The sequence below is a fragment of the Cervus elaphus genome, chromosome 29 (assembly GCF_910594005.1).
Source record: "Cervus elaphus chromosome 29, mCerEla1.1, whole genome shotgun sequence".
NCBI classification, from domain to species: domain Eukaryota; kingdom Metazoa; phylum Chordata; class Mammalia; order Artiodactyla; family Cervidae; genus Cervus; species Cervus elaphus.
In genome coordinates, this window is record NC_057843.1 from 28,784,790 (window position 1) to 28,810,565 (window position 25,776).

Consider the following 25,776-nt stretch of genomic DNA (forward strand, 5'->3'; position numbering starts at 1 on the left):
TAAAATATATAAATTACTCATACAACTCAATACAGAAAGCTAAACAATCTGATTAAAAAATGAGCAGAGGACTTGAATAGACATTTCTTCAGAGAAGACATACATGCTTGTATCAAATCAACATGTCTTACACCTTAAACTCATACAGTGATATGTGAATTATGTCTCAATGGAGTTGGAAGAAAGATTAATGCATTAAAGATTAATTGCATTAATTGCAATTTCTCCTGTGACTTAGGGTGGGGGCTTTAGCTAGCTCAGTTCAGTAAAGAATCCGCCTGCAATGCAGGAGACCGGGTTCAGTCCCTGGGTCAGGAAGATTCCCTCAGAGGAGGACATGGCAACCCACTCCAGTATTCTTGCCTGGAAAATTCCATGGACAGAGGAGCCTGGCAGACTACAGCCCATGGGGTTGCAAGAGTCGGACACGACTTAGCGATTAAACTGCCGCCTGTGACTTAATACACAACACAGAGTGTTTTTATCTTTTGATTTAAGTCAATATCAGAATACCATAATAGCAGGTCAGTTAATTTCACTCATTCCTGCCAGTTGCTTGATATGCAATCAAGTAAGCTGACAATAGGCTACCATCCTGGTGGCTCAAATGGTAAAGAATCTGCCTGCCATGCAGGAGACTGGAGTTAGATCTCTAGATGGGGAAGATCCCCTGGAGAAAAATGGCAACCCACTCCAGTATTCTTGCCTGAAGAATTCCATGGATAGAGGAACCTGGCGGGCTACAGCTCATGGGGTTGCAAAGAGCTGGAGACAACTTAGCGACTAACAGGCAGATGATTGATGAACTCTTGATTTGCCTTTATATGAAAGAGATGGTTCCTTTCTTGTTCAAATATGACAAGAACTGCTCACTCCGGAGTAGTGGTTTTAATCAAGGGAAGGTCTCTCTGACATTCACTCCAAGTATGTGAATGATGGTCACAAAGTCCCTATGTCCTAGTTAGCAGTTACAGCCCTTCTGTTCTCCATGCAACTTTTAATTCTTCCTGATAATTTATGGATATGTTTTTATGTTGATGGGTATAGTCATTATAGAAGTTTGTGATAACTGATCCTTAGGTCAACTGCTGTGATCTCTTATTTGCTCTGCTGAGAAGTAGGCTATTGGGTTAAGGACTAAGGACCAGTAGCTTGGGAAAATCTATTTTTCTTATTTACCTACTCCATTTTGTTGTGCTCTAGCTTCGTTTCAGTGGAAAGACATGAAGGCTTTACATATTAACTATGTGCAGTCCAGGCATCTGGGGATGGAACCAACGGCTGACAAGTTTATGTTGTATGTCACTGATGGGAAGCGACACTCCATGGAGATACCATTTTACATTATAATCAACGCTACAAATGATGAAGCTCCTGATTTTATAGTGCAGAATATTACTGTAAGAAAGATAATTTGAATTTTTAGCCTCTCTTTATCATTTTCTAGTTTTTGTTTTCACCTAATCTATTTACATTGGTCTATGTGCACTTAACACATCAAGTTAGTGAGTAAAGAGGGCAGTAACCTATGCTATGTAATGCAATCACTTGATAAATATTTTTCTAATAGTAATGATGATGGTCATGATAATAATAATTGCTAACAGGTAGCAATTGCATAGTTTAAATTATAGTTGTCTGTATATAGAATGCAGTACTTGCTAGTAGGTCCTGTTGCAAACCCTTTACATGTGTTCATATTGAATCCTCATAATAGGCTTTTAAAGTGATGGCATTATTATTGCCATGTAATAACTGCAATAAATGAGACTAAAAAGGTTAAGTTAGTGTCCCCAGATCACAGAGCTTGGCAGTAAGTAAAAAGCAGGGGAAGCAGGAGATTTGCACCCAGGTGCTCTGATTCCATAGCATGCTACCTTAAACAGTGTTACAATAGCAAGGACTCTTAATTCACAAACTACAGGCATCTCTTTTTATATAGCTGTTTATAAAGATATATGACTGGAAAAAATACAATTTGGACCATTATTTTTGTGCAGTTTTAAAATGCCATTATATTATATAATAATATTTGTTAGTTTTATTTAAAAATTTAGACATAGTTAAAATGGCCCAGCATTATCACTGCTGAGATAATTGTTGTCTTAAAAAAAATAATAAATATGTGGTTAAACAAGTTAGAATGTTGTGAAACTTACACAGTGAACTATGAAATTCTCCCTCTTTAACAGTCCCTCTGCATGGTCACTCCCCATCAGTTGAGTTTTTAGTAATTAATTTCCACAGAAGTAATTTGTGCCCATGCTAATGATATGTATGTATGTATATGACTTTTCTGTATGTTTTCACCTACAAATCAGAGATCATTAATATACCCTGCTTTCTGCTTTAAAAAGCCTTTGATTGCTATATTTTAATATTTTCATATGAGCATATAATTCTTTTTACACAATCCTAATTTTTATGCAATTATTTAATCTAGACATACTCATAGCATATTCTGATTAAATGAATGAGTACTGGCTTTGGAATATGAGGGACTTGGTGTTGCTGTTTACTAGTTGTAGTGTCCTGTTTAGTTATTTCTCTCTGTGTTTTTGTTTCCTCATCTGCAAAATGTGTATCAGATCTTCCTTTAGGGTGGCCATGACTATCATGATGGTCAGGCACATTTTGCTGTTGTTCAGTTGCTAAGTCATGTCTTACTCTTTGCAACCCCATGGACTGTAGCACCCCAGGCTCCTCTGTCCTCCACTGTCTCCTGGAGTTTGCTTAAATTCATGTCCATTGAGTTGGTGACACTATCTGACCATCTCCTTAGAAACCCTTATTAAATAGGTGTCATTCATATTAGTCTTGTTACGTCTGTCGTCTTTTATCAGACATTGATCAAAGTTGCTTTGAAACCATTATTTTGTCTTATTTTTCACTAAAAATCATCAAATTCTAAATGCAAAAGTCTTTATTTGATTTTAATTTTCTGCCAAGTCTTAATGGTATATAAGACTTAAAAGGATGAGACTTAAAAGTCTCAGAATGAGACTTAAAAGCCAGCGCCTGCCATTCCTCTTCTGTTGGCACATGGATTTCTCCAGAGAGCACTTCAGTAATTATGAGAGAGAGAAGAAATTACAAATGACTCCTTCTATACCTACCTCTATTGTCTTGTATCTATCTAGGGTTGGAGTTTCTGAAATAATTAGGCCACTGGGAATTTGTCTCTTGCTCTTCTCTGAAAGTAATCATGCCTTTTTTCTCCCCTGTGAATTGCTTACAGAGGCTGTTGAAGAGTAACAAATATGGAGCCCCATGTGTTATTGGCAGAGCTGGCTTTAAGCTTCCAGTGATTTTTTAAAATAGTCATATGTATTTTGCTTTCTTGTGGAAAAGTGTATTTATTTTATAGCTAGCTGGGCTTCCATCAAGTTGTGCTGCAACTTGCAGCACAAAAAAATTGAGATTTTAAGTTATTATAATCCATTTCAAAGCTGTCTACTAGTTTCTGTGTTTTATGTCTATTTATCTAAACCTTTTATTTATAATCTCAATAAATTATTGAATGTGCAAAGAAGAATCTCACATTTTTTTGATAAAATTTCCCAGTCATCTTGTGAATGAATTTACCATTTTGTAAATGGGAAAGGTTGCCATACAATGAGTCCAGGAGTCCCAAGCTTTATAAAGAAAGATGATTAGAACATCTTTTTTGGGTTGCTTTATTTAAGTTTTTGGAGAAAAATGCAAGTTACTATCAAAGATGATTCCCTACTTCTATCACCGTGCATTAAATTATTATGCCAGCTTGTTGTTTTTTTTTTTCTTATTTTTTTGCCATCTCAGTTTTTAGAATGTAGGCCAGATAAAAGGGAACCAGCACAATTTTAGCCTAAATGTCAGATATTATGATTCTTGTTATGTACATGCAAGTAGTTGTAGGAAGGCTCTTTTCAAAGTCCTCAAGAGAGGCTGAAGAGAGAGTATTTTCACAAGTCTAAAGCCCATGTCTTCTTCAAACCTAAAATGTCCACTCAGCCACAAAGACATTCCTGGATTCCTCCACCCTCTCCTACTTCTTGTTTATCTGTATTTAGTAAAGCTAGATATTTTCTTCCTTGTCTTATAATTAATGATGAACAGGACATCACAGTCTCATCTGGACTTTGATTCTTTAGAATATTCATATTCTTACAGTGATTCTGTATGTGCCCAATAAACACATACTAAACTTATATACTCATATTATTTAGATCTTGCTGTATTTCACAGTAGGAAGCAGAAATACTTTTTTTGTTCCCTTGCTGTGAGAAAAGAAGATGAAGATGACTAAGCACCATGTTAATGGTACAAATGTTTCAAATAACTAGATCCTACATGAAATGAAAAACATTCAGGTCTCTTTATGCTTAAAGGATTATGAAACTTGAAGTGGGATATGGGGTTGTTCAGGCAAATTAGTGGTGTGAGGACAGAGAAGAGATCAGGGACCCAGCATTAAAATATATACTGTTGTGTATCCAGGAGCATCCTCTCAACTGTGGTTGACTGTAATTGAGATATAGCAGTGTTTGCTGCAATGACAAAAATTAAATACACCTAACACCCCCCAGTGTGTGTAGCAGATATCTATGCCATTTGTAAAGCAGAAAAAAAGAACTATGAGAGCAGCAAGGTGCAGAGGTTAAAATGGCAGGTTAGGACAGCCAGGGTCTACACCCAGTTTTACAACTGAACTCTGTGACTTCCAGAAAGCAAGCATCCTTTTGGTTGCTTTAGTCCCTGATCTTTGAATTATGAATCATATATATGAGATTATGTGTATATATATATATTTATATTTATTTATATCCTTATTTATTTATTTATATCCTTAGTCCTTCATGGAAATGAATAAAGTGCTTTGAAATCTTCAGAAAAACACATGAGAAAGATGAATAGATTTCTTATTGTCTTCTAAGGTCATGTTAAACTAGCAATTTCTTTTTAGGACTCATTACACACAAACCTCATGGAAAATTTGTGGGGATCTCTTAAAATTATTTTTTGAGCTTTTTGCCAAAAGAAAGACAGGTTTCATTTCACATGTGGCTGACTTCTCTTGTCTTTGTTTAGGTGTGTGAGGGTCAGATGAGAGAGCTGGATTCTTCCATCATCAGTGCTACTGACCGGGACATTCCCAAGAACCCCTTGCTCTTCAGTATCACTCACAAACCACATCATGGCCTCCTCATCAACAGGGCATTTAGCAGAAACTTTTTTCAATATAAGCAATCAGCCAACCCTGACCAGAAGTATGAACTTGTCTACAACTTTTCCATGGAACTTCTCAAGAATGGTATATCATGTTTCATTTCAATTTGTTTGCTGTTGTTGATTTAATAATTTAACCCAGAAAAGATAGTAATAAACCACAGAAAGAGGAATTGAAGAAATGACCTTTGCCTATATTCATTTATCTCTCAAGGGTTTTCTCTGGGCTCTGGATTAATGCAGAGCATAAAGTCTCAGCTAGACAGAGTGGGTAATTGAAAAAGAAATAGTATCTTTTCTTTCACCTTAAGAGCATCAGTAAAAGTGATATTTTTGAATTTTGGTATTTTACCCCAAGGTTTTAATCACATAATAAAAAAATTCCTTTTTAAAACTATTGAGATTATGGAACTAAATTTAAAGAGATATGTCTGTCAAAACCTCCACATTTGAAACAAATATAGAACAACCTATAATAATTCATTATTCTCTGAGGTGCTAATTTGCTCTTTAAGGAAATGACACATTGAAATAGCAGCCTAAAGTATTTTTTCATTACTGTTTTTGAAAAATTGATCTTATCCCATATGCTCATGTGCTCAGATGTGTCCAACTCTTTGTGACCCTATGAAGTGTAGCCTGCCAGGCTCCTCAGTCCATGTGATTTTTCAGGAAAGAATACTGGAGTGTATTGCTGTTTCCTTCTCCAGGGGATCTTCCTGAGTCAGGGATCAAACCTAAAACTCTGTCAAACTGTTTTCCAAAATAGCTGCATCATTTTACTTTTCTACCAGCTACATATGAAAGTTCCATTTTTTCCATGTGAATGTTATATAGGCTTTAAAAATAGTTTTTTATTTAAGTTTTGATTCACCTAAGATTGATTTTGATTGTTGGCTTGAGGTAGGGATCTAAATACAAATTCCCCTAAGTAATGAACTAATTTTTTGTTTCATTTAAATACCCTGTCACTATTGTTCTCTTTTGGTTTATTGAATAATATATTTTTCCTCAATGACTTTAAGTAAGACCCTTATCAAATACTAACTTATTTAAATAGGAGCTTTTAATGAACTAGAGGGTACTCTTACTTTATAAAATAATTTGATTTTACCTTATTGTGCTGATTAATGAGCTCATGCTAATAACAATGCCTTGGAAATTAAAACAAATTATTTGTGACAGGTTTTGAAATGGTTTAATCATAAGAAAGATTTACTTTCTCTCTTTCTTCCCTTTGTCCAGGAATGAGGTTGATGTACATGCATGATGATTCAGAGAGTCTTGCTGATGACTTTACAATCCAGGTGTCAGATGGGAAACATAAAATACTTAAAACCATTTTTGTAGAGGTCACCCCAGTTAATGATGAAAAACCAATGCTGAGCAAGTAAGTTACCCGAAAAGAGTCCATTTGAGATTCTATATGAAGTTCTAAGGTCTGGAATACTAGATGCAAGTGTAATGTATTTCCTCCAGAGAGAAGTCTTTAACAAGGATCAATATCCTGTTGCCACCTGAGGTTAAGATGACCACCTTTTAAAAATTCTGTACTGATATTATACATTGCGAACTTTCTCAGTACCTGGTCAGTTTGATCGTAGATACAGAGTCTTCATCAGTTATATTTCTTTAGTTCCAGCCATTTCTCTTATCATTGGCAACTGTAGAGAACTAAAAGGTTAACTAAAGGTTAAAACTTTAGGAAGCCCATCTCTTCTAATGTCCTAGATCGAGGGAGCTGTGTGCTTCTTGGTACCTCTCTGACCATGTCAATGGTGTAGCATGATGGGCATTGAGTAGACAGTCTAAGTTTTTATTAGGAAGTGAACAACTTCTTGAAAGTGTGTAAACTCCCAAAATCTCCTCCACTTTACAGAAAAGAAACAAATCCCTTCCTTATCTTGCTGTTTCCTTATGGCCACTGAGTTCCTTGGATGCTGGAGATAATTTTTTGGAGTGTTGCATCTCAGACATCAGTTTGACTAAGAGTATTCAATAGGAAATTTTTGTGTGTGTGTCCTTAGGATTTGTGTATTTATAAAAATTTTTTCAAATTGTATTGATTTCTGGGCTTATAACTCATCTTTCTTTAGAAACGTTTTTCCTTATTTAAGGAATAATTATTTGTTTAAATTTATTTTTATTGGATTATAGTTCCTTTACAATGTTGTGTTTCCTGGTGGCTCAGATGGTAAAAAATCTGCCTACAGGAGACCCAGGTTTGATTCCTGGGTTGGGAAGATCCCTTGGAGAAGGGAATGACTACTCACTCCAATATTCTTACCTGGAGAATACCATGGACAAAGGAGCCTGTCAGTCTATAGTCCATGGGATCGCAAAGAGTGGGATCGCAAAGAGTCAAACATGACTGAGTGACTAAAACCACTTTCTACTGTACGGCAAAATGAATCAGCGATATACATACTATTTCCTTACTTTCTAGCTGGAATGTTGGATTAGTATCATCTTAATTTATAAAATTGAAAATCTGAAAGATATTTTGGCAGTAAAAAGCCTTCTTTCTGATGACCTCACTTTATCTACAAAAGAGGGAGAGAGGTGAAAAATGATGTTTATTAAATACTTTCTATACAACAGTGTGCTGGATTTGTTCACATATATTTATTTAAATCCTCACCAAAATTGTGTGAATTAGCTATTGTTTTCTTCACTAAGACAGCTGAGACCAGAAAGGTAAAATGACTTAAGGCACTCATTCAGTCTTATCTGATTTACTATTTCTTGCTAGGTTCTTGCCATTAAACTTCCTGGCATAGCTTCATCTACAGAATCACCAAAGTTCCCTCAGCCCAGCTTTGAAATCTCTCCTTTTTCCCCTTCTCTTCTTTTCCCTTCCATATGTGTCCTTGAGCATATCACCTCTTGCCTTCTCTCAGAACATGCTCCATTATTTTTTCTCAACTGCATCTTCCGTCTCTTCCCTTTTCATTCCTTCTGCTAACAAGACACAGGGATATAGTTAATAGTGAAGGGAACAAACTCTGGAACCAAACTGTCTTGATTCAGCCATTTGTGGGTAGTGTGATCTTGGGGGAAAAAGAAAGTGAAAGTTCTAGTTCTTCAGTCATGTTCAACTCTTTGTGACTCTATGGACTGTAGCCCACCCGGATCTTCTGTTCATGGAACTCTCCAGGCAAGAATACTAGAGTGGGTAGCCATTCTCATCTCCAGGGGATCTTCCTGACCCAGTGATCAAGCTCAGGTCTCCCATACTACAGGCAGATTCTTTACTATTTAAGCCACTAGGCAAGCCCTGATTTGATATTGAATGTATTACTTAACCTCTTGCTACCTCTTTGTCAACGTCTTTGTAAATGAGGGTAATGACATATCCTTTTCATGTGGTTATTGAAAAGGCTCAATGAATTAAAATATGTAAAAGTATTTGAAATACTGGTTAGTACATAATAAGTTCTCATAAATGTTAGTTATTATCATTATTGCTAGCAGATATCTTCATTTTAGATTGCAATGGTGACCCAGGCCTTCATTCATTTCAGTGCCAAACTGTTTGAAGAAATAGCTTGTGCTTGCTTCTTCCATTTCTGCCAACTGTCTCCAAATCTAATGGCTTTCCCACCAAATCTAATGGTTTTTCTCATCTGGCCGGACGTTGTTAGTGCCCCTCCCTCTCACTTGTTCCTGAGGTCACTTCCCAAATAAATTACCTACACTAAGCCTTTGTCCCTTTCAGGGTAACACACGGTGACACACTTTCTTCTCTCTTGAACCCTCTGACATTTATTTCTGACCATTTCTTTCTACCAGACTCCTTATCATCTTCATTGTATTGGCTTCCTGTTTCAGTTCATCTATTTCTGTTAGAAGCACTCTGGGAATTCCCTGGTGGTCCAATGGTTGGGGCTCCATGCACTCATTGCCAGAGGCTGGAATTCAATACCTGGTCTGGGAACTAAGACCCACAAGACGTGAGGCCCAAAAAATAAATAAATAAAATCACCACTAATCTCCATAGCCCCAAACCATCATTCTAGCCTCCTAGAATGATGTTGATCTTGGAGAGACAGCAATGAGTGTTCCTGAAGAAAGATCTTAGTCTCTTGCCCCAGAAATGAACCTGGGTAGCCTGGATGAAAATGAGGAATCCTCGCCACTAGACAACAAGGATCTGAAGGCTAGAAGCAAAGTGACTCTGGCTCTTATCCTTATTGAAAAATGCGTTTCTCAAGGAGGCCAAAACTGTAACAACAGGTACAAAGTTTATTATCAGAGACACAGCATAGCATATGGGAGAGCACATAGAGAATCGTTTTGTGTGTTTAAGAGTGAAGCAAGGGAGAAATACACACCTGGAGAGAAAGGGTATGTGTGTCCACCCTAATGAGGAGGAGTGCAGTAAAGAGGTGATTTAAATCACTTACATAGGACAATACTTCCAGATCTATGTTTACCTTTGGCCAACTGTCTTGTTTCTTTTCCCATATGTGACCTATTCAAGGAGTCTCCCCAACATGTGTGCGCACCTTTTTACTAAGATGGATTCCACTGCAGACGCTTGTGGGTACATGTCCACACAGGTGGCGCCTCCTGCCTTTTGACCACCAAGGAGTCTTCCTGCATCTGTGCAGACAGAGAAGTTTTCCTTGACCTCAGGATTGGTCCTCTTGTCTCTTTACTTCAGCAGCGCCCAGCTTCTGCCACTAGCTTTGTCCTTGGAGTGTCTGGGTGAGAACAAAGCTGCAATTTTACTCCACTTGACAAACACCAGCTGTTCAGCCCAGGGGCCCATCTATCTCCTACCTCAATGGTACTATAGTCTCTTGTAAAGAGGAGAGCAAAAGTTGCCTCCTACTACCAGGGAAGGTGTCAGTTCTGAGGAGGCAAGAGAAACCTAGTAAGGTTAGAACTGAGGTGTTTGGGCTTTGACTTCTCAGCAGAGGATTGGAAGGCTGTTGAGAATGGTCAGTTTGCTACAAAAATGTCCTTGATCTTAATCCCAAGGAAACTTCCCAGTTTTTCTCAGAAACAAAGTGTCACAGTTAGTTCATGTGTGATGACCAAAACCAAGAACAAAAAACAACAGCTGGAAAGAAATCCCCTCTTTAGTTTGGTGAGACCAGGGAAAATGGCAATATTGGCTATGAAGGCGGTCACCCTTTACAGGACACATGAAACCACAGAAGCAGCTTCTATGGCAGAAGGAGCAGCTGCTCCCTGCCCCAGCCTTCTCTTCAAGATGCCAGGAGTTGGCCGGGCAGCTGTGGCACTTGGAAAAGATGAATTGCTGTGAAAACAATGCTAGAATGCTAGTTATCCAGAAGATTATCAAGGAGAGAGAGTAATGTAGAGGGCTACAGATTGCCTGAATATCACCAAATTCATAATGGTCTAGCCATTTCAGCTTTTTAAGTTTCTGTCTATAAAATTAGAAGGAGGATACCTAGCCCACTTACTTCATGGAGCTGTTGTTGTATTTGTATCAAATAAAATTTTGGAAAAATATCAGTTTATAAAATAAGTTTTAATATAAAATTATAAAGTCTATACATGTAAACAGGAGTAGGTAATTACCTCATGCCATACTCATCAATCCTGGCTAAATGTTTTCAGCACTTTCACAGGTAAGGTGAAATGAGAGCTGGTTTCACAAGACTGACTCATCATGTTTAGCACTTTGGAGACTGAAAATCATTCCCTAATTTTTGAAGCTTGAGCACTGTAATAATCATTATGACTGCCCCCTGTTAAAGCAATGTCTTCTGTTTCGGTATCAACCCAGGTATCTTTTTTACAGGAAGGCTGAAATTACAATGAACATGGGTGAAACTCGTATTATTTCTAGTGCTGTTCTCTCAGCCATAGATGAAGACTCACCCAGGGAGAAGATTTACTATTTATTTGAAAGACTTCCCCAAAATGGGCAACTTCAACTTAAGGTTGGTCGCCTTTTTACTTTTATTTTTCAGACTGACTGTAACAGGTTTAAATTTTTTCAATGCACAGATTTGCATAACTGAATTTATTCTGTCGTAATCATATTTGGCCCAAAAGTAGAAATTTTAATTTTCCTACTTTGGAGTGAGCTCACACTATTCTAAATTTACTTACTCATTTCAGGGTAAATTCAACCAAAATCACGGTTTTTCACTGCTCATTTTTCCTTAGGATTGTACCTAAATTGGAGGATAGGAAGTTACGGGGGAAAGCAAGTTGTCTAGTTTCTGATGAGAATCAGGCATACTTTGAGATATCTTTGTTTCCATCATATTTTTATTTTAAAAAATGGGCTTTATTCTTTAGAGCAGTTTTGAATATCAACAAACTGATTCTAAAGCTTCTCTGGAGAGGCAAAATACCCAGAATAGCTAACACAACATAGAAGAATGAAATTCAAGGACTGACACTACCGGACTTCAAGACTGACTGTATAACTATAGTAATCCAGACAGTGTACGTTTGGTACAGGAATAAACAAATAGATCAATGCAACAGAACAAAAGTAAAAGTGAAATCGCTCAGTTGTGTCTGACTCTTTGTGACCCTATGAACTACATGTAGCCTGCCAGGCTACTCCATTCATGGAATTCTCCAGGCAAGAATATTGGCCTGGGTTGCCATTTCCTTCTCCAGGGGACCTTTGCGACCCAGGGATCGAACTCCATCTCCCACACTGTAGGCAGACTCTTTACTGTCTGAGCCACCAAGGAATCAGAAATCTCTATTTCTGAGAGCTCAGAAATAGACCCACACCAGTGTGGCAAATCGATTTTTGACCAAGCAGTGGATAAAAGATAGTCTGTTAGCAAATGGTGCTCACAAGACTAGTTCAGACTTTGTATGTGATGCCCAAGGATCAACTCAATACCAGTTACAGATCTGTCACTTGAGAAGGTCACTCGGGTAACTCATCAAAATGTCTATGTGATTATTTGAATGCTTAACTTTTAATAAAATGTAGACACAGCCTGATAATAGCAGCAAGGACGTATTCTGTGTGGAACAGCTTGATTGTCTTAGATTGTGGGCACCACAGAGAATCGAAGTGAAGAGAAATCACTGATTTAAACTGAGGTGCAGCTGTGGCCTTATTTCATTTCAGAGAGTAATGAAGCAGAAATGCAGTGAGAGCTCACACATTTGGGTGGCATGGGAGCAAAAGTGTTTTTGGTTATGTAAAAATCCAGATGGGTCCAGGTTCCCAATGTGGCGCCATAGGGGTCTCTCCCAGCTCCCTAGGGGTTCTTCAAGTCTCTCCAAACCAGGGACCAGGCCTCCTGGACTTTCTTGTGCATGTTTGTTTTCTTGTTGACTATCTTGCATTTTACCCACCTTGAGTCCAACTCTTATTTTTTTCCTCTTTGGGGACTTGCAGATGGATTTTGTCAAGTCAAAGCTCACACTTGGGGATGCAAGTAGGGAATTAGATGGAGATGAGGGAAAGCAAAATGTATCTTCTTCTGTATTTACTTTCTGGGAAAAGACTTTAAAGAAAAAAGTTAAATAGATTACAGGCTGTCTGGTTTAAAACCTGAAGAGTGTCTGCTTTAAAAATTAAATTTTCAAATAGACCTTATAATGCAAACAAACAATGAACTTAATTATTAGAATATAATTAACTTTCACCCAGTGAGAACTGGGGCAGAGCATACCTATGTGTAAACATTAGCTGGGCATAAACATTAAAGAGGAGGGAACTTTATCAGATAGAGTGACAAAAGGAAGTGGTAACATGGTGAGGTGAGAGGAGGGCATGTGAAATAATGTGTCAAGGGAAATAAAAAACAAATGTTTAAATTTCTGTTACAGTCTCTTCAAACATAGGAAAAGCACTAGAGATAATATCATATAGTAAATTTTTAAGATGACATTTTTCTTGAATTATGTCAGATGACTTTTACAAGCTACTCTTAGGGAAAGCTATACATCTTAAGAGAATAACAACAGAATTATTAATCAGAGACACATTTATTATTACTGCATTTTCTAATACTCTCAGCTGTTAGTTCTCCCTCAGCATAAAGACCTCTTTTCATTGAAAATGCCACAGTTTCTGCACTGAGTTCTGTATAGAATATATGCTTAAATAATGCTGGGTTATTTTTAGAAGAGTATAATTAACAATACATATATGATATTTGTAGTTATTTTTGTGCTGACTCAGGATATAAATGTAGGGAATAATAGAAGTTTTGATCATTTTCTTTGGTCTTTAGGAAATCTGAAAAACATAGGGACAGTAAATACACCCATTCTGTTTGTGTTTTATCTACTTCAGATAACTCCAGTAACAAACTGGTTTGAAATACAGGTTTTATTAGTTGGACAATGATATGAACTAAAAAGAAAAAAGGAAATCCCAAGTGAAACACGTTTAATTTTTAAAGAATCAATTCCAATAGCTCAATTACCCACCTGCTCTCCTCAATTGAAATATTTAATCAGCTATGATGGCTTATGATAAATACCTTAGTAGCACTGCAGTTGAATTGCCACATGACTTTGCCAAAAATTCTTTGCTTAGAGCTAGTTTTTCCCCCCAAGGTCTGAAATGATTTCAATACATTTATTTCAATGGAAAATATGAGGTGGAATGGCAAAATAATTGAATCTGGAAGTTTTCAGAGGATATGGAAGATGTTCACTAACACACCTTGGGAGGAGGGGAAAACCTGCATAGCTGACTAATTCTGGCATCTTTCAGATAGGGAGGGACTGGGTCCCTCTGTACCCTGGCATGAAATGCACTCAGGAAGAAGTGGATTTGAACTTGCTGAGATATACACACACCGGGGCCATGGACTCCAAGAAGCAAGACAGCTTCACCTTCCACCTTTGGGATGGTGACCATAGGTCACCAGCCTTTGACTGTGACATCACCATCAAGGATATGGGGAAAGGTAAAACATTTCTAGCGGGCTTTATCGGGACAGACTTGCACAGCAGAAGTGCACTGGTGTAAACCTCTCCCATCTTCTCTCCCTCTCTTCCTCCTTCCCTCTCCTTTCTCCCTTCCATCCTTTAGACTTGAAATTCCATCAGTTATGATTTGATCCTTGGGCTCCTCACTTGTTTTGCCTGGTTTACAAGAGTAGCCAATTCATGTGTTATTTTCAGTATTTCAAAAAGCCCATGAAAAATCCAGCCTTGTCTGCAATATGGCTGCACAGGTTACTTTAACTGTCAAGGTTTTATGCTTTCAGGAAAATTTTACAAATCAATGTGCCAACTCTACTTTTATCTTCAGGAATTGAATGGATTACTTGAAAACAGAATTTGAAAGGGAAAAGATTTCCAATGCACTAATGATAAAGGAAATAGAAATGAACATATTTTTTAAAAATTTAAAATAATAAAAAGGAATTTTGTTGTTGAAAAGGTTGAAAGTTGTTACTCTTTTCACTTTGAAAGTGCTAACACATACTCTTTAGGGATGAGGGAGAATGTTGTAAGATAATAACGTTTTTCTCTTTTTAAAAAAAAAAATTATTTTGTATTTATTTGGCTGCACCGGGTCTTTGTTGCAACACGCAGGATCTTTAGTTGCAGCAGGCGAACTCTCATATGCAGTATGTGGATCTAGTTCCTTGACTAAGGATTGAACCCAGGTCCCCTGAATTGGGAGGACAGAATCTTAGCCACTGGGCCACCAGGGAAGTCCTGATAGTAAGCTTCTCTTGAATTAATTAAGCAGACCATTTGCATGATGGGACTCAGCACATAAATGTCAGAAGGAGGAGAGTAAAAAAAGTACTGAAAGCTCAGCAAGGGAGACAGTAGGTCTTTGATTCTCAACTGTATACTTTCACTTAGAGCTTGTGTGAGGAGAGTAAGGATCCTGTCTCATTCATCTGTATAGTCCAAGATCTATATATTCTCAGGATCAAGCAAAGTCTTAGATCCTTAGTACATGTTTGACTGACAGATTAACAGAATGCTCTTTTTTTTTTGCCTTGGCTGCCAGAAAGCTCAGAGCTAAATTAAATTGGATGCTTAGGTACAGTAAAAGTTTTACTTCATGTTTATGGTAAAATTACAGCTGTTCTGAATTTTTTTAAACAAATTTTATGCCAGATTGATTGATTTTGATTTTTTTTTGAGAGGGAAGACTATATATTTTATTTGCTTATTTCCTTGAAGATTCATAATAAGTTCATGTTACTGTACACATTTATTTCTCTTTGCAAAAGTAAGACTACATTCTTCATAAATACTTGTCCAGGCAAAATGCAATACTAGTGAAGTATCTGGGCAGACAACATATGTATTAGGGTAGCAGACTACCCTGTCATTCTTAGCATGGTGCATTCCCTGGAGTCACTTTGGGCCTCGGAGTCACTTTGGGAGTGAGATGTGGATGACAATGGACTTCCCACGTGGTGCAGTTGTAAAGAATCCTCCTGTCAGTGCAGGAAACACAGGAGACATGGGTTTGGCCCCTGGATCAGAAAGATCCCTTGGAGGAAGAAATGGCAACCCACTCCAGTATTCTTGCTTGGAGAATCCCATGGACAGTGGAGCCTGGCGGGCTACAGTCCATGGGCTTGCAAAGAGTCGTACACGGCTGTGCATGAACACATGGGCATGTGGAGGAAAATGGGAGAATTTCATGGGCTAGGCTTGGAAGTAGGGTACTTGTCCTCTATACATCCCAGTGGCTGAATCCTTAAGGAGGCTGGGCGGTGGAAACTGGAACAGTACATCCAGAAGAAAAAGTACTGAGGCTGGTGAGGTCCTCCCTAGTCTCTGCTACAACAGGCATGTGATTATTTTCTAAAAGGATTTGTGAAAACTTAATCAAGTAGACACAGTAACCTGTTGAAACTTTCAGTAGTTCAGAAGTTTTTTTTTTAATTTGGTGGTATTTTTTATCTCTGTACAGAATTCTATCCTTCCTTCTTTCCTCCTCCTCCTTCACAGCTTTGATTTTTTTTCCTTCCTTCCTTCTTTTGGTGGAAATTTTCTCAGGTTGCAGTGTAACTTTATAATCAGAATTGTTCATGTCTAAATAAAATTATACTGAATTGTTAGACTAAATTAGACCCTAACATTAGCATATTTGAAAACTTTTTGGGAGCCATTATAAATAACTTTATGCTTTCCCATAGTGCCATGACTTCTGATTTGCACGGTGGCAAAAATGACTTGGACATCTTTGAGAGAAGTTTAGAAGGACATTGCCTATAGTTGACCCTCATCCATACTCTGACTAATGTGAAAAACAGTGCTGAAAAACTGGGTTCAGGCAATATCTAGATATTTTTCCTCCCCTCAGCTCTATCTTCTGCCCTTCATCTTGTGGGTGAATTTTGTTTCCCGGCTTTGTTCATTCTTCTTTATTCTTTGATGTATTCATCTTAACTCCCTCTGAAGCGTCTGCAGCTCAGGTTTTGGTGCAACATTAGGTTGACTGCTGATTCTACATTAAACTTAAGTTGCATTTTGAGTTAAAAAGCATAATATATGAAAAAGACTAATTTGATCATCTAAAACAGGGTTTCCCAGTCATGGCAATATCAATATTTTGGGATATGTAAGTCTTTGTTATGCACTATATAATTTTTAGCAGCAGAAAATGAAGAAGAACTAGAGTTTCTTGATGGAAGTGAAAGAGGAGAGTGAAAAAGTTGGCTTAAAACTCAACATTCAGAAAACTAAGATCATGGCATCCGGTCCCATCACTTCATGGCAAATAGATGGGGAAACAATGGAAACAGTGACCGACTTTATTTTTTGGGGCTCCAGAATCACTGCAGATGGTGACTGTAGCCATGAAATTAGAAGATGCTTGCTCCTTGGAAGAAAAACTATGACTAACCTAGACAGCATATCAAAAAGCAGAGACATTAGTTTGCCAACAAAAGTCCTAATCGAAGCTATGGTTTTTCCAGTAGTCATGTATGGATGCGAGAGTTGGACTATGAAGAAAGCTGAGCACCGAAGAATTGATGCTTTTGAACTGTGGTGTTGGAGAAGACTCTTGAGAATCCCTTGGACTACAGGAAATCCAACCAGTCCATCCTAAAGGAAATCAGTCTTGAATATTCATTGGAAGGATTGATGCTGAAGCTGAAACTCTAATACTTTGGCCAATGACACGAAGAACTGACTCATTGGAAAAGACCCTGATTCTGGGAAAGATTGAATGCGGGAGGAGAAGGGGATGACAGAGGATGAGATGGTTGGATAGCATCACCGACTCAATGGACATGAGTTTGAGTAAGCTCCAGGAGTTGGTGATGGACAGGGAAGCCTGGAGTGCTGCAGTCCATGGGGTCACAAAGAATTGGACACGACTGAGTGACTGAACTGAACTGAACTGGTCTTTACCTATTAGATGTTAGTCATTGTTCAGTTTCCAAATCGTGTCTGACTCTTTGTGACCCCACGGACTGCAACATGCCAGGCTTCCCTGTCCCTTGCCATCTCGCAGAATTTGCCCAAGTTCATGTCCTTTGAGTTGGTGATGCCATCCAACCATTTCATCCTCTGTCACCCTCTTCTCCTTCTGCCTTCAATGTTTCCCAGCATCAGGGTCTGGATGCTAGGCATGGATTGGCTGTTTGCATCAGGTGGTCAAAGTGTTGGAACTTTAGCTTTAACACCAGTCCTTCCAATGAGTATTCAGGACTGATTTCCTTTAAGATTGACTGGTTTGATCTCCTTGCAGTCCAAGGGACTCTCAAGAGTCTCCTCCAGAACCACAGTTCAAAAGCATCAATTCTTCAGCACTCAGCCTTCTTTCAGAGAAGGTAATGACACCCAACTCCAGTACTCTTGCCTGGAGAATCCCAGGGATGGGGGAGCCTGGTGGGCTTCCATCTATGGGGTTGCACAGAGTCAGACATGACTGAAGTGACTTATTAGCAGCAGCAGCAGCCTTCTTTATGGTGCAGCTCTCACGTCCGTACATGACTACTGGAAAAACCATAACTTTGACTTTATGGACCTATAGAAGCCAGTAGTTCCCCTCAGATAGCATAAACAAAATGTCTCCAGACATTGGTAAATGTCCCCTGGAGAGGAGGCAAAATTGTCCCTCATTGAGAACTCCTGGAGCAAAATTATACCTCCTTGATGTTTTCTTTTCATTTTGTATTTCTTTATAGGACTAAATATCTTTTCAAAATCTTATTGACTGTATATTTAAATTAGAAATGACCTGACATTTATTTCACACATATTTCCTTTGGGATATTTGTCCTTTTAGTTTTGGTTTATAAGAATTCCTTATATATATTAAAGAGTCAGTTCAGTTGCTCAGTTGTGTCCACCTCTTTGTGATCCCATGGACTGCAGCCTGCCAGGCTTCCCTGTCCATCAACAACTTCCAGGGCTTGCACAAACTCATGTCTTTCGAGTCAGTGATGCCACCCAACCATCTCATCCTCTGTCGTCCCCTTCTCCTGCCTTCAATCTTTCCCAGAATCAGGGTCTTTTCCAGTATTAAAGAGCATAAGCAAAATAGTGACATGTTTGAGTGTGTGCTCTTGGGTCAGATGGCTTGGGTATAAATTTTAACTCTATGTTTCCTAACTGTATAATCATTACCACGGTGGTAACATTTGTATACCTTAGTTTCCTCATTTATAGCCTAGACACTTGGCAATGGCCTATCACAGTGTTAGTGTAAAGTTTTAAGAGTCTTTATCCCTTACCTAGCACAAAGTTGAAGCTCAAGGGTATTTTAATTATGATCATTTTTTGATGAACCTCAGGTGAGCAAACTTTGCTATAACCTTTAATTTATGAAGCTCTGTATCCTTTGTCTGTGTGTGATCAACTTCTTTACTCGTTCAGACATTCACTCATAGAGTCTTTTAAATACATATAATAGCACCTGTGCAGCCACCATACATACAAGAACTGGAATATTGCAGTATCAGAATCTACCTATCTACCCGTTCCATCCTCCAGAGAAAGCCACCTCCTGAATTTTGTGTTAAGTTTCTTGCTTTTGTTTATAGTTCTCTGGGACTTGCTCGCTCAACTAATACATGTTAATAAGCTACCTCTGTGTGACTGCCTGTAGCTCTAGTGCATTCATTTTGCTACTCTGCAAAATTCAACTGTATGAATAGGCCACAGCTTGTTTATACATTCACCTTCTGAAAAGGCATCTGGGTTGTCTCCAGTGTTTTCAGTTACAAACAGCGCTGCCATGACCTTTCTAGATGAGGCCTCCTGGGTACAAGTGCACATGTTTCCAGCACACCACTGTAGTGGCATCACTGGGTCAAGGCAGATGTGAGTATCCAACACTTTGCAAAATAATTCTAGGTTGTGTACCAGTTTACACTCTAACTAGAACTGTATGCAAGATTCTACATCCCCTTCCACACTTGCTGTCTTCAGCCTTCCACATCTTGGCCTATCAGAGCGATGTGAGATGGCAATTTATTGTGATCTTGATCTGTAGTTCCCTGACTCTTCCTGAGATTGAGCATATCTTGCATCTTTATTGGCCTTATGTATTGCCCCTTCTCTGTGATATCTGCCCACATCTTTGGCCAAATTCTTTGATTAATCCCAGTCATAGAAACCTTGCTATATCATATTAGCATTTTTTTTGTCGCTTCTTAAATATTTTTTTCATTGGCGTATAATTGCTTTTCAATGTTGTGTTAGTTTCTGCCATACAACAGTGTGAACCCCTCTATGTGTACATGTGTTCATACATCCTGTCCCTCTTGGACCTCCTTCCCAGCAACAGCACCCCCCATCCCACCCATCTAGGTCATCACAGAGCCCCGAGCTAAGTGCCCTGTGCCATACAACAGCTTCCCCACTAGCTATGTTTACGCATGGTAGTGTATGGGCTTCCCAGGTAGCTCAGTGGTAAAGAATCCACCTGCCAATGCAGGAGACACAGGAGATGCAGGTTCAATCCTTGGGTTGGGAAGATCCCCTGGAGGAGGAAATGGCAACCCACTCCAGTATTCTTGCCTGGAGAATCCCATAGACAGCGGAGCCTGGCAGGCTACAGTCCGTGGGGTTGCAGAAAGTCAGACACTGCGGAGCACCTGAGCACTCATGCATATGCATGTTTGTATGGCAAACCTAATCTGCCAGTTCATCCCTGTCTCTGCTGCCCCTCATGTCAATACATCCGTTCTCTACATCTGTGTCTCTATGCTTATCCTAGAGTTGAGATTTTGATTTCTGCACAGTTTGGCCTTTGCTTTTTACCTTCACCATGGATGTTTTATTTTTCAAATGTTGACCACCATCTCTTCTGCCACACAGGTGATATTGTCATCCTGGCAAAACCTCTTGTGGTGTCTAAGGGTGACAGAGGTTTCCTGACGACCACCACTCTCCTTGCTGTGGATGGAACAGACAAGCCTGAGGAACTTCTCTACGTCATCACCTCCCCACCGCAATTTGGCCAGGTTGAGTACGTCCGTTATCCTGGGGTCCCCATTACAAGCTTCAGCCAAATGGATGTAGCAGGACAGACAGTCTGCTATGTAGATAAGAGCACGACACCTGTCCACAGAGACATGTTCAGGTGAGCCCTGAGGGAACTTTTCAGAATGAATGCTTAGAAAGACAAAGGCAGGGGGAAATATGTCCTTTTCCAGCTCCGGGATAAATCTGCTCTTCATCCACTGCCTCGATGGATGAGAGAGAAGGGTGCACAATTAAATTGACAGTAGTAGCCAGGCAAGAAATTAGGGCTTGTTTTTTTAAAAATAAACACCTAAGCAAATCTCCATGCAAGCTGTTCAGTGAAGAGACATGTGAAGACCTGAGGATCTCCACTAATGAGAGATGTGGCAAAGTAATTTACCTCTTTATTTGAGTCTGTTTTTCTATCCAAGGAAAAGAAATTTGCTAGTAAACATTTGGCATAAGCAGACAGTGCCTTTTGACACAATGTGTTCGGGTAACTATATCATAAATCATGTTGTCATAAAGTGGATCATATTTCCCCATAGAAACAGTGTTATAATGGGGGCTGTGCACCTGTTCAAGGATTCTGTATCAAATAAATCACTGGGAGGAATAACAATCTGTTGAAAAGGCAAAGATACAACATTAATGAAAGTCTACATTCATTTAAAATACTGAAATCTGTTTCCAGTCACATAAAGCAAGAAAAACTCTAGAGGGTCTATCATTTAGCAGTTATCAAAACTGGCTGAACCTGGGGTTCTTGATAGAAATACAGATTCCCAGGGCTGGGTTGAGAACCCAGAAATCCTGGACTAGCCTTTGGGGGGCCTTGGTGCACATCTAACCCTGAATTTTCCCATTAAGAAAGAGGCTCTGAGAGCATTGATTCATCTTCCATACACACAAGGCTTCTGTCCTCCACTATGATTTTTATCATGTCAGAATACATCCTCAAAAGAATGCTATAAAATAACACAACTGTAGCAGACTCCTATGTTATTTGACAGGCTCCCATAAACTATCAGGTACATGGATAAACCCATGTCCAAATGCCACTCTCCTCTATCATATATCTTATCTAATTCAGTATGTCTGCTATGATAAACAATGTTTAAATGTCAGTAAAGATTATTTTGCTTGCCTTTTTGCTATTTGGAATGATGATTTGAAAAGATGAGTTGTATGGTTAGGTAAAAAAAATCCAGGGAAGTTTAGACTAATACCTCCTTTTTTCTTTAGACAAATGTTTTTAACAAGCAGATAATCATTTTGTTGCTCACTATCTTATTACCAATTCAGTGCTTGAGTGTTTCTCAGTTCAGTTCAGTTCAGTCGCTCAGTCGTGTCTGACTCTTTGCGACCCATGAATCTCAGCACGCCAGGCCTCCCTGTCCATCACAAACTCCTGGAGTTTACTCAAAGTCATGCCCATCGAGTCAGTGATGCCATCCAGCCATCTCATCCTCTGTCTTCCCCTTCTCCTCCTGCCCCCAATCCCTCCCAGCATCAGGGTCTTTTCCAACGAGTCAACTCTTCGCATGAGGTGGCCAAAGTATTGGAGTTTCAGCTTCAGCATCAGTCCTTCCATTGAACACCCAGGACTGATCTTTAGGAGGGACTGGTTGGATCTTCTTGCAGTCCAAGGGACTCTCAAGAGTCTTCTCCAACACCATAGTTCAAAAGCATCAATTCTTTGGCGCTCAGCTTTCTTCACAGTCCAACTCTCACATCCATACATGACTACTGGAAAAACCATACTAGAGGGTGTTTATAAAATCATTCATCCCAGGAATTTCTAAGTTTCTAGATTCTCAAGAGAGTTAACTGAGAGATTTACAAAATTTAAATTCTTGGGCCTCACTGCAAAGAGACAACCTTAGTAAGTCCAGTTTCAGGCCTAGGAATCTGTATTTTTAAAAGCTCTCCAGGTGATTCCAATGCCGTTGGGGCTAGCCATGTCCAGTCTGGTCCAATCCATTGTTCCCAGTGTGTTCTGAGGTGTCTGAAAATTTACAGGAGTCTCTGAGGTCCTCTCCCAGACAGCACATGAAGGGGCAGAATTGGTGTTCTGCAGCTCACATCTCGAGTTACTGAGATAATTCTGTTTTGTTTAGTTTGTTGGTGGTTTGATTTTTAGTTTGTTTTGCACAGAGAGCTTCTGGGCAAGGTTTTCATTTAGCAGAAACTCTGTGACTCAATTTTATAAAATGAGTGATTAGTACCACCAATGCTACAAAGATGCAAAATGATGTTTTCTGGCTGTCTCCAGAAAGGAGACATTAAGTCATAGAGATTCAAGAGTGAGAAACTCCTTTTTAATATTCTCAATCCTTCTGTTTCTAGAAGGAAGTCACAGGCGGCCTGTGCTCATATGTCCTTAACAGCTCTCCAGCATGGACTGTTTTTCCCTTTTTAGCAAACAGAGTACAGGCCTCAGGCTCCAAGCCATCGGCCAACAACGTCTAGCGCGAATGAAAGACAGTTGGTTTCTTGTATTTATTTTTGTCGTGTTTATGGTGATTTCGTTTTTATGAGTGAAAACTTTGATCTTTTAGTCGTTAAAAGGTTTCTTCTCAAGTACATTTATTTAAGAAGAACAATGAGTTGATATAAAGCAAAATAGTAGGTAATAAGAGTACAAGTAGTACCAGAAAATGGCAAAAATTGTGAAGATGGTGTTTGAATGACTCAAGATTAGGAAACAGGTTCATCGAGACAATGAACAGCAAGGGTAGGAAAACACTGATTTAATCCAGTCCCTTCATTTATGCGTAAGAAAGCTAGTCTTGATACACTTGTAATGGATCAAGCAGTGTGTGTGTGCATGCTAAGTCGCTACACTCATATCTGACTCTGTGCGACCCTATGGACTGTAGCCTGCCAGGCTCCTCTGTCCATGGGGTTCTCCAGGCAAGAATACTGGACTGGGTTGCCATGCCTTCCTCCAGGGGATCTTCCCTACTCAGGGATCGAACCCTTGTCTCTTATGTCTCCTGCCTTGGCAGGTGGGTTTTTTTTTGTTTTTTTTTTTACCACTAGTGCCACCTGTGAAGCCCCATCTAGCAGTGTACCAGACCCTTTTTATACAAGTATCATTGCTCTTAAGCCTTACACCACCACCTTAAGAGAGATGTCTTGTTCCCATTTTATGGGTGAGAAAAGTGAGCCTTGAAGAGGCAAAAAGTCACCTAAACTGACATAGCTGAGTATCAGAGATAAATGTGGGCTGAGAGCTCATTGTGGAGAGGTCTTTCCATTATCCCTGACTGTACCAAAAACCTTGTGGAGAATCTTTACTTGTGGGAAGGACCCTTCTCCGTGTGTGTCTTTCTGATGTTTGGCCAGCAGTTTTACATATTTATAATGCAAGAGCCTCACATCTGCTGAAGACTCTTGTTTTAATCTTGTCATTTCACTAACCCAACCGTTGTGTTGTTGTCAGGTGGCGTTCAACCAAAGCTGAAAGGCTGTTTTAATGAAAGTGTGATCATGGTGCTTTTTAAAAATTAAATATATGCAACCAATCTAATCACCTAAATTTATGTTGCTTGCTGTTAAATCTGGCAAGGAATTTGGCTGGGGAGAAGCGATAAATTTGTGGCAGAGAGCTTCCCTCCTCCCTTCACTTTTAATGTAAGCTATGGCAGCATTAATTAAACGGGGGAGTTTAATGGTCAGATTTTACCTTCTGCAAAAATATTTTGTGAATCATAAATTTCTCCTGTATTGTTTGGTGCTGCTGGCCTGGAAGAAGGATTTGGCAGCACATTCTGGGACAGCTGACACCAAGTGATTAGCAAGCTGACTTCAGCTGCTGGCAGCCGGGTTCTAAAAGAACATGCTAATGTCCTCCATTTTGACATGCTGGTTGGACTTTTTTTTTTTTTTTTTCCTGAAGAACTGGCTCTATTTATGATTCCATTTTTATCTTTTAAATGCCATGACAGATGGCAGATTCTTCAGCCAACTCTATTGCCAGGAAATGCAGAAAGCTTGAAAGAACCATGGTAATGGTGAAATCAGGCTGGGCAGGCACCCCACACAGATCTGAGAGTCATTCCCCAAATTTCATGAGACAGTGGTCATCTTGGCTGCGTTTCTTCTCGGGGGGGGGGGGCATAATAAAGGGAATTAAACAAAATGGACCCACACAAGGAGCTTCCACCTCAATACCACTGGCTTCGTAAGCTTGATTGGATGCCACAATAGCAATGGCACTGTTGTTTTAAAACTTGAAAATCTAATTGGAAGGTTTCTTCTGAGGGGGATGGTGTGGGCCATTTGCAAGATCATCTGGTCAACTTTTGCAGGCACAGAGCATTGACCTTGTCACACTGGTTCTGCTAGGCTTTTTTTTCTTTTGACTGGGAAGCCAACCATGACCAATTCACCCCTTCTCTCACTCTCTCTGATAATGTTCTCCACTTGTGAATAGTTTGCACTGTGACTTGTGAATGTGGAGCGATGTACTTGATCCAGTCATGTTGGGATATTGCATCCTTTTAGCCACTGGCTTGATAGCTTTCTGTCAGTGCAGACAGCTGCCGGAGCATCCCAGCTGGGAACACTGGCCTCAGGAAACATGTTTCTTATCTTAAATGGTCCCTAACCCACTCACCCTCATTCCCTTCTGACTGAGGGCAGACTGCTGATTTTCACTGTGGTCAGATGCCCATCAGAGGCAGAGAGGAGTCTGAGATGGACTGCCTGGATCATGAGGAAACTTGAGTGGCCTCACACAGGTCACATGTATGTGGCTAATGCAGCCACCTTGAGACTGAACTTGGGGCACCCAGTGGGGCATTTTTTGGAATTCAGTCTCCAGAGGAGAAAGTCAGAATCAGACACTCAAAAGTGGCCACTTCTGATGCAGCCCTGGGACTCCTGCTTCGCCTCCTTGCTCCTGATGGCTGTCTCTCCCCTTCTCTCCCATTTTCTTTTTCTTCCTTCTCCACCAGTATTTGACATGCCTACATGTTCTCTGGCTTAAGGCTGTGCTCAACTATAAATTGCTAATTTAAAACTCTCCAAAGAGCATGTTTTTACATAGATAGCCACTTTATTGTGAAAGAGGGCAAAGTTGAAGGCATGAAGTGTGTTTCTGGAGAAGTTACATGAAAATGGAGGCCCTGAGAGGATGCCCAGTCTCCAATTTTTACCTCTGCTCAGACAGACTCCAGGGAGGAA

The 25,776-nt window shown here is 39.5% G+C and overlaps 1 protein-coding gene across 6 annotated transcripts in view; it reads left to right on the plus strand.

The window, feature by feature from the left end:
* Positions 1–25,776, plus strand: part of FREM1 (FRAS1 related extracellular matrix 1) — a 171,123-nt gene that overhangs the window by 98,170 nt on the left and 47,177 nt on the right. For 4 of the 6 annotated variants that reach the window (XM_043891226.1, XM_043891227.1, XM_043891229.1 and 1 more), the window contains 6 exons: positions 1,204–1,400; positions 5,071–5,293; positions 6,454–6,598; positions 10,988–11,129; positions 13,895–14,090; positions 20,437–20,701. In XM_043891226.1, the coding sequence (XP_043747161.1) occupies positions 1,204–1,400; positions 5,071–5,293; positions 6,454–6,598; positions 10,988–11,129; positions 13,895–14,090; positions 20,437–20,701 (1,168 nt within the window). Of the gene's footprint in view, positions 1–1,203; positions 1,401–5,070; positions 5,294–6,453; positions 6,599–10,987; positions 11,130–13,894; positions 14,091–20,436; positions 20,702–25,776 lie in introns of those variants that run through there. The other 2 variants (XM_043891230.1, XM_043891231.1) reach the window with 2 other exon arrangements.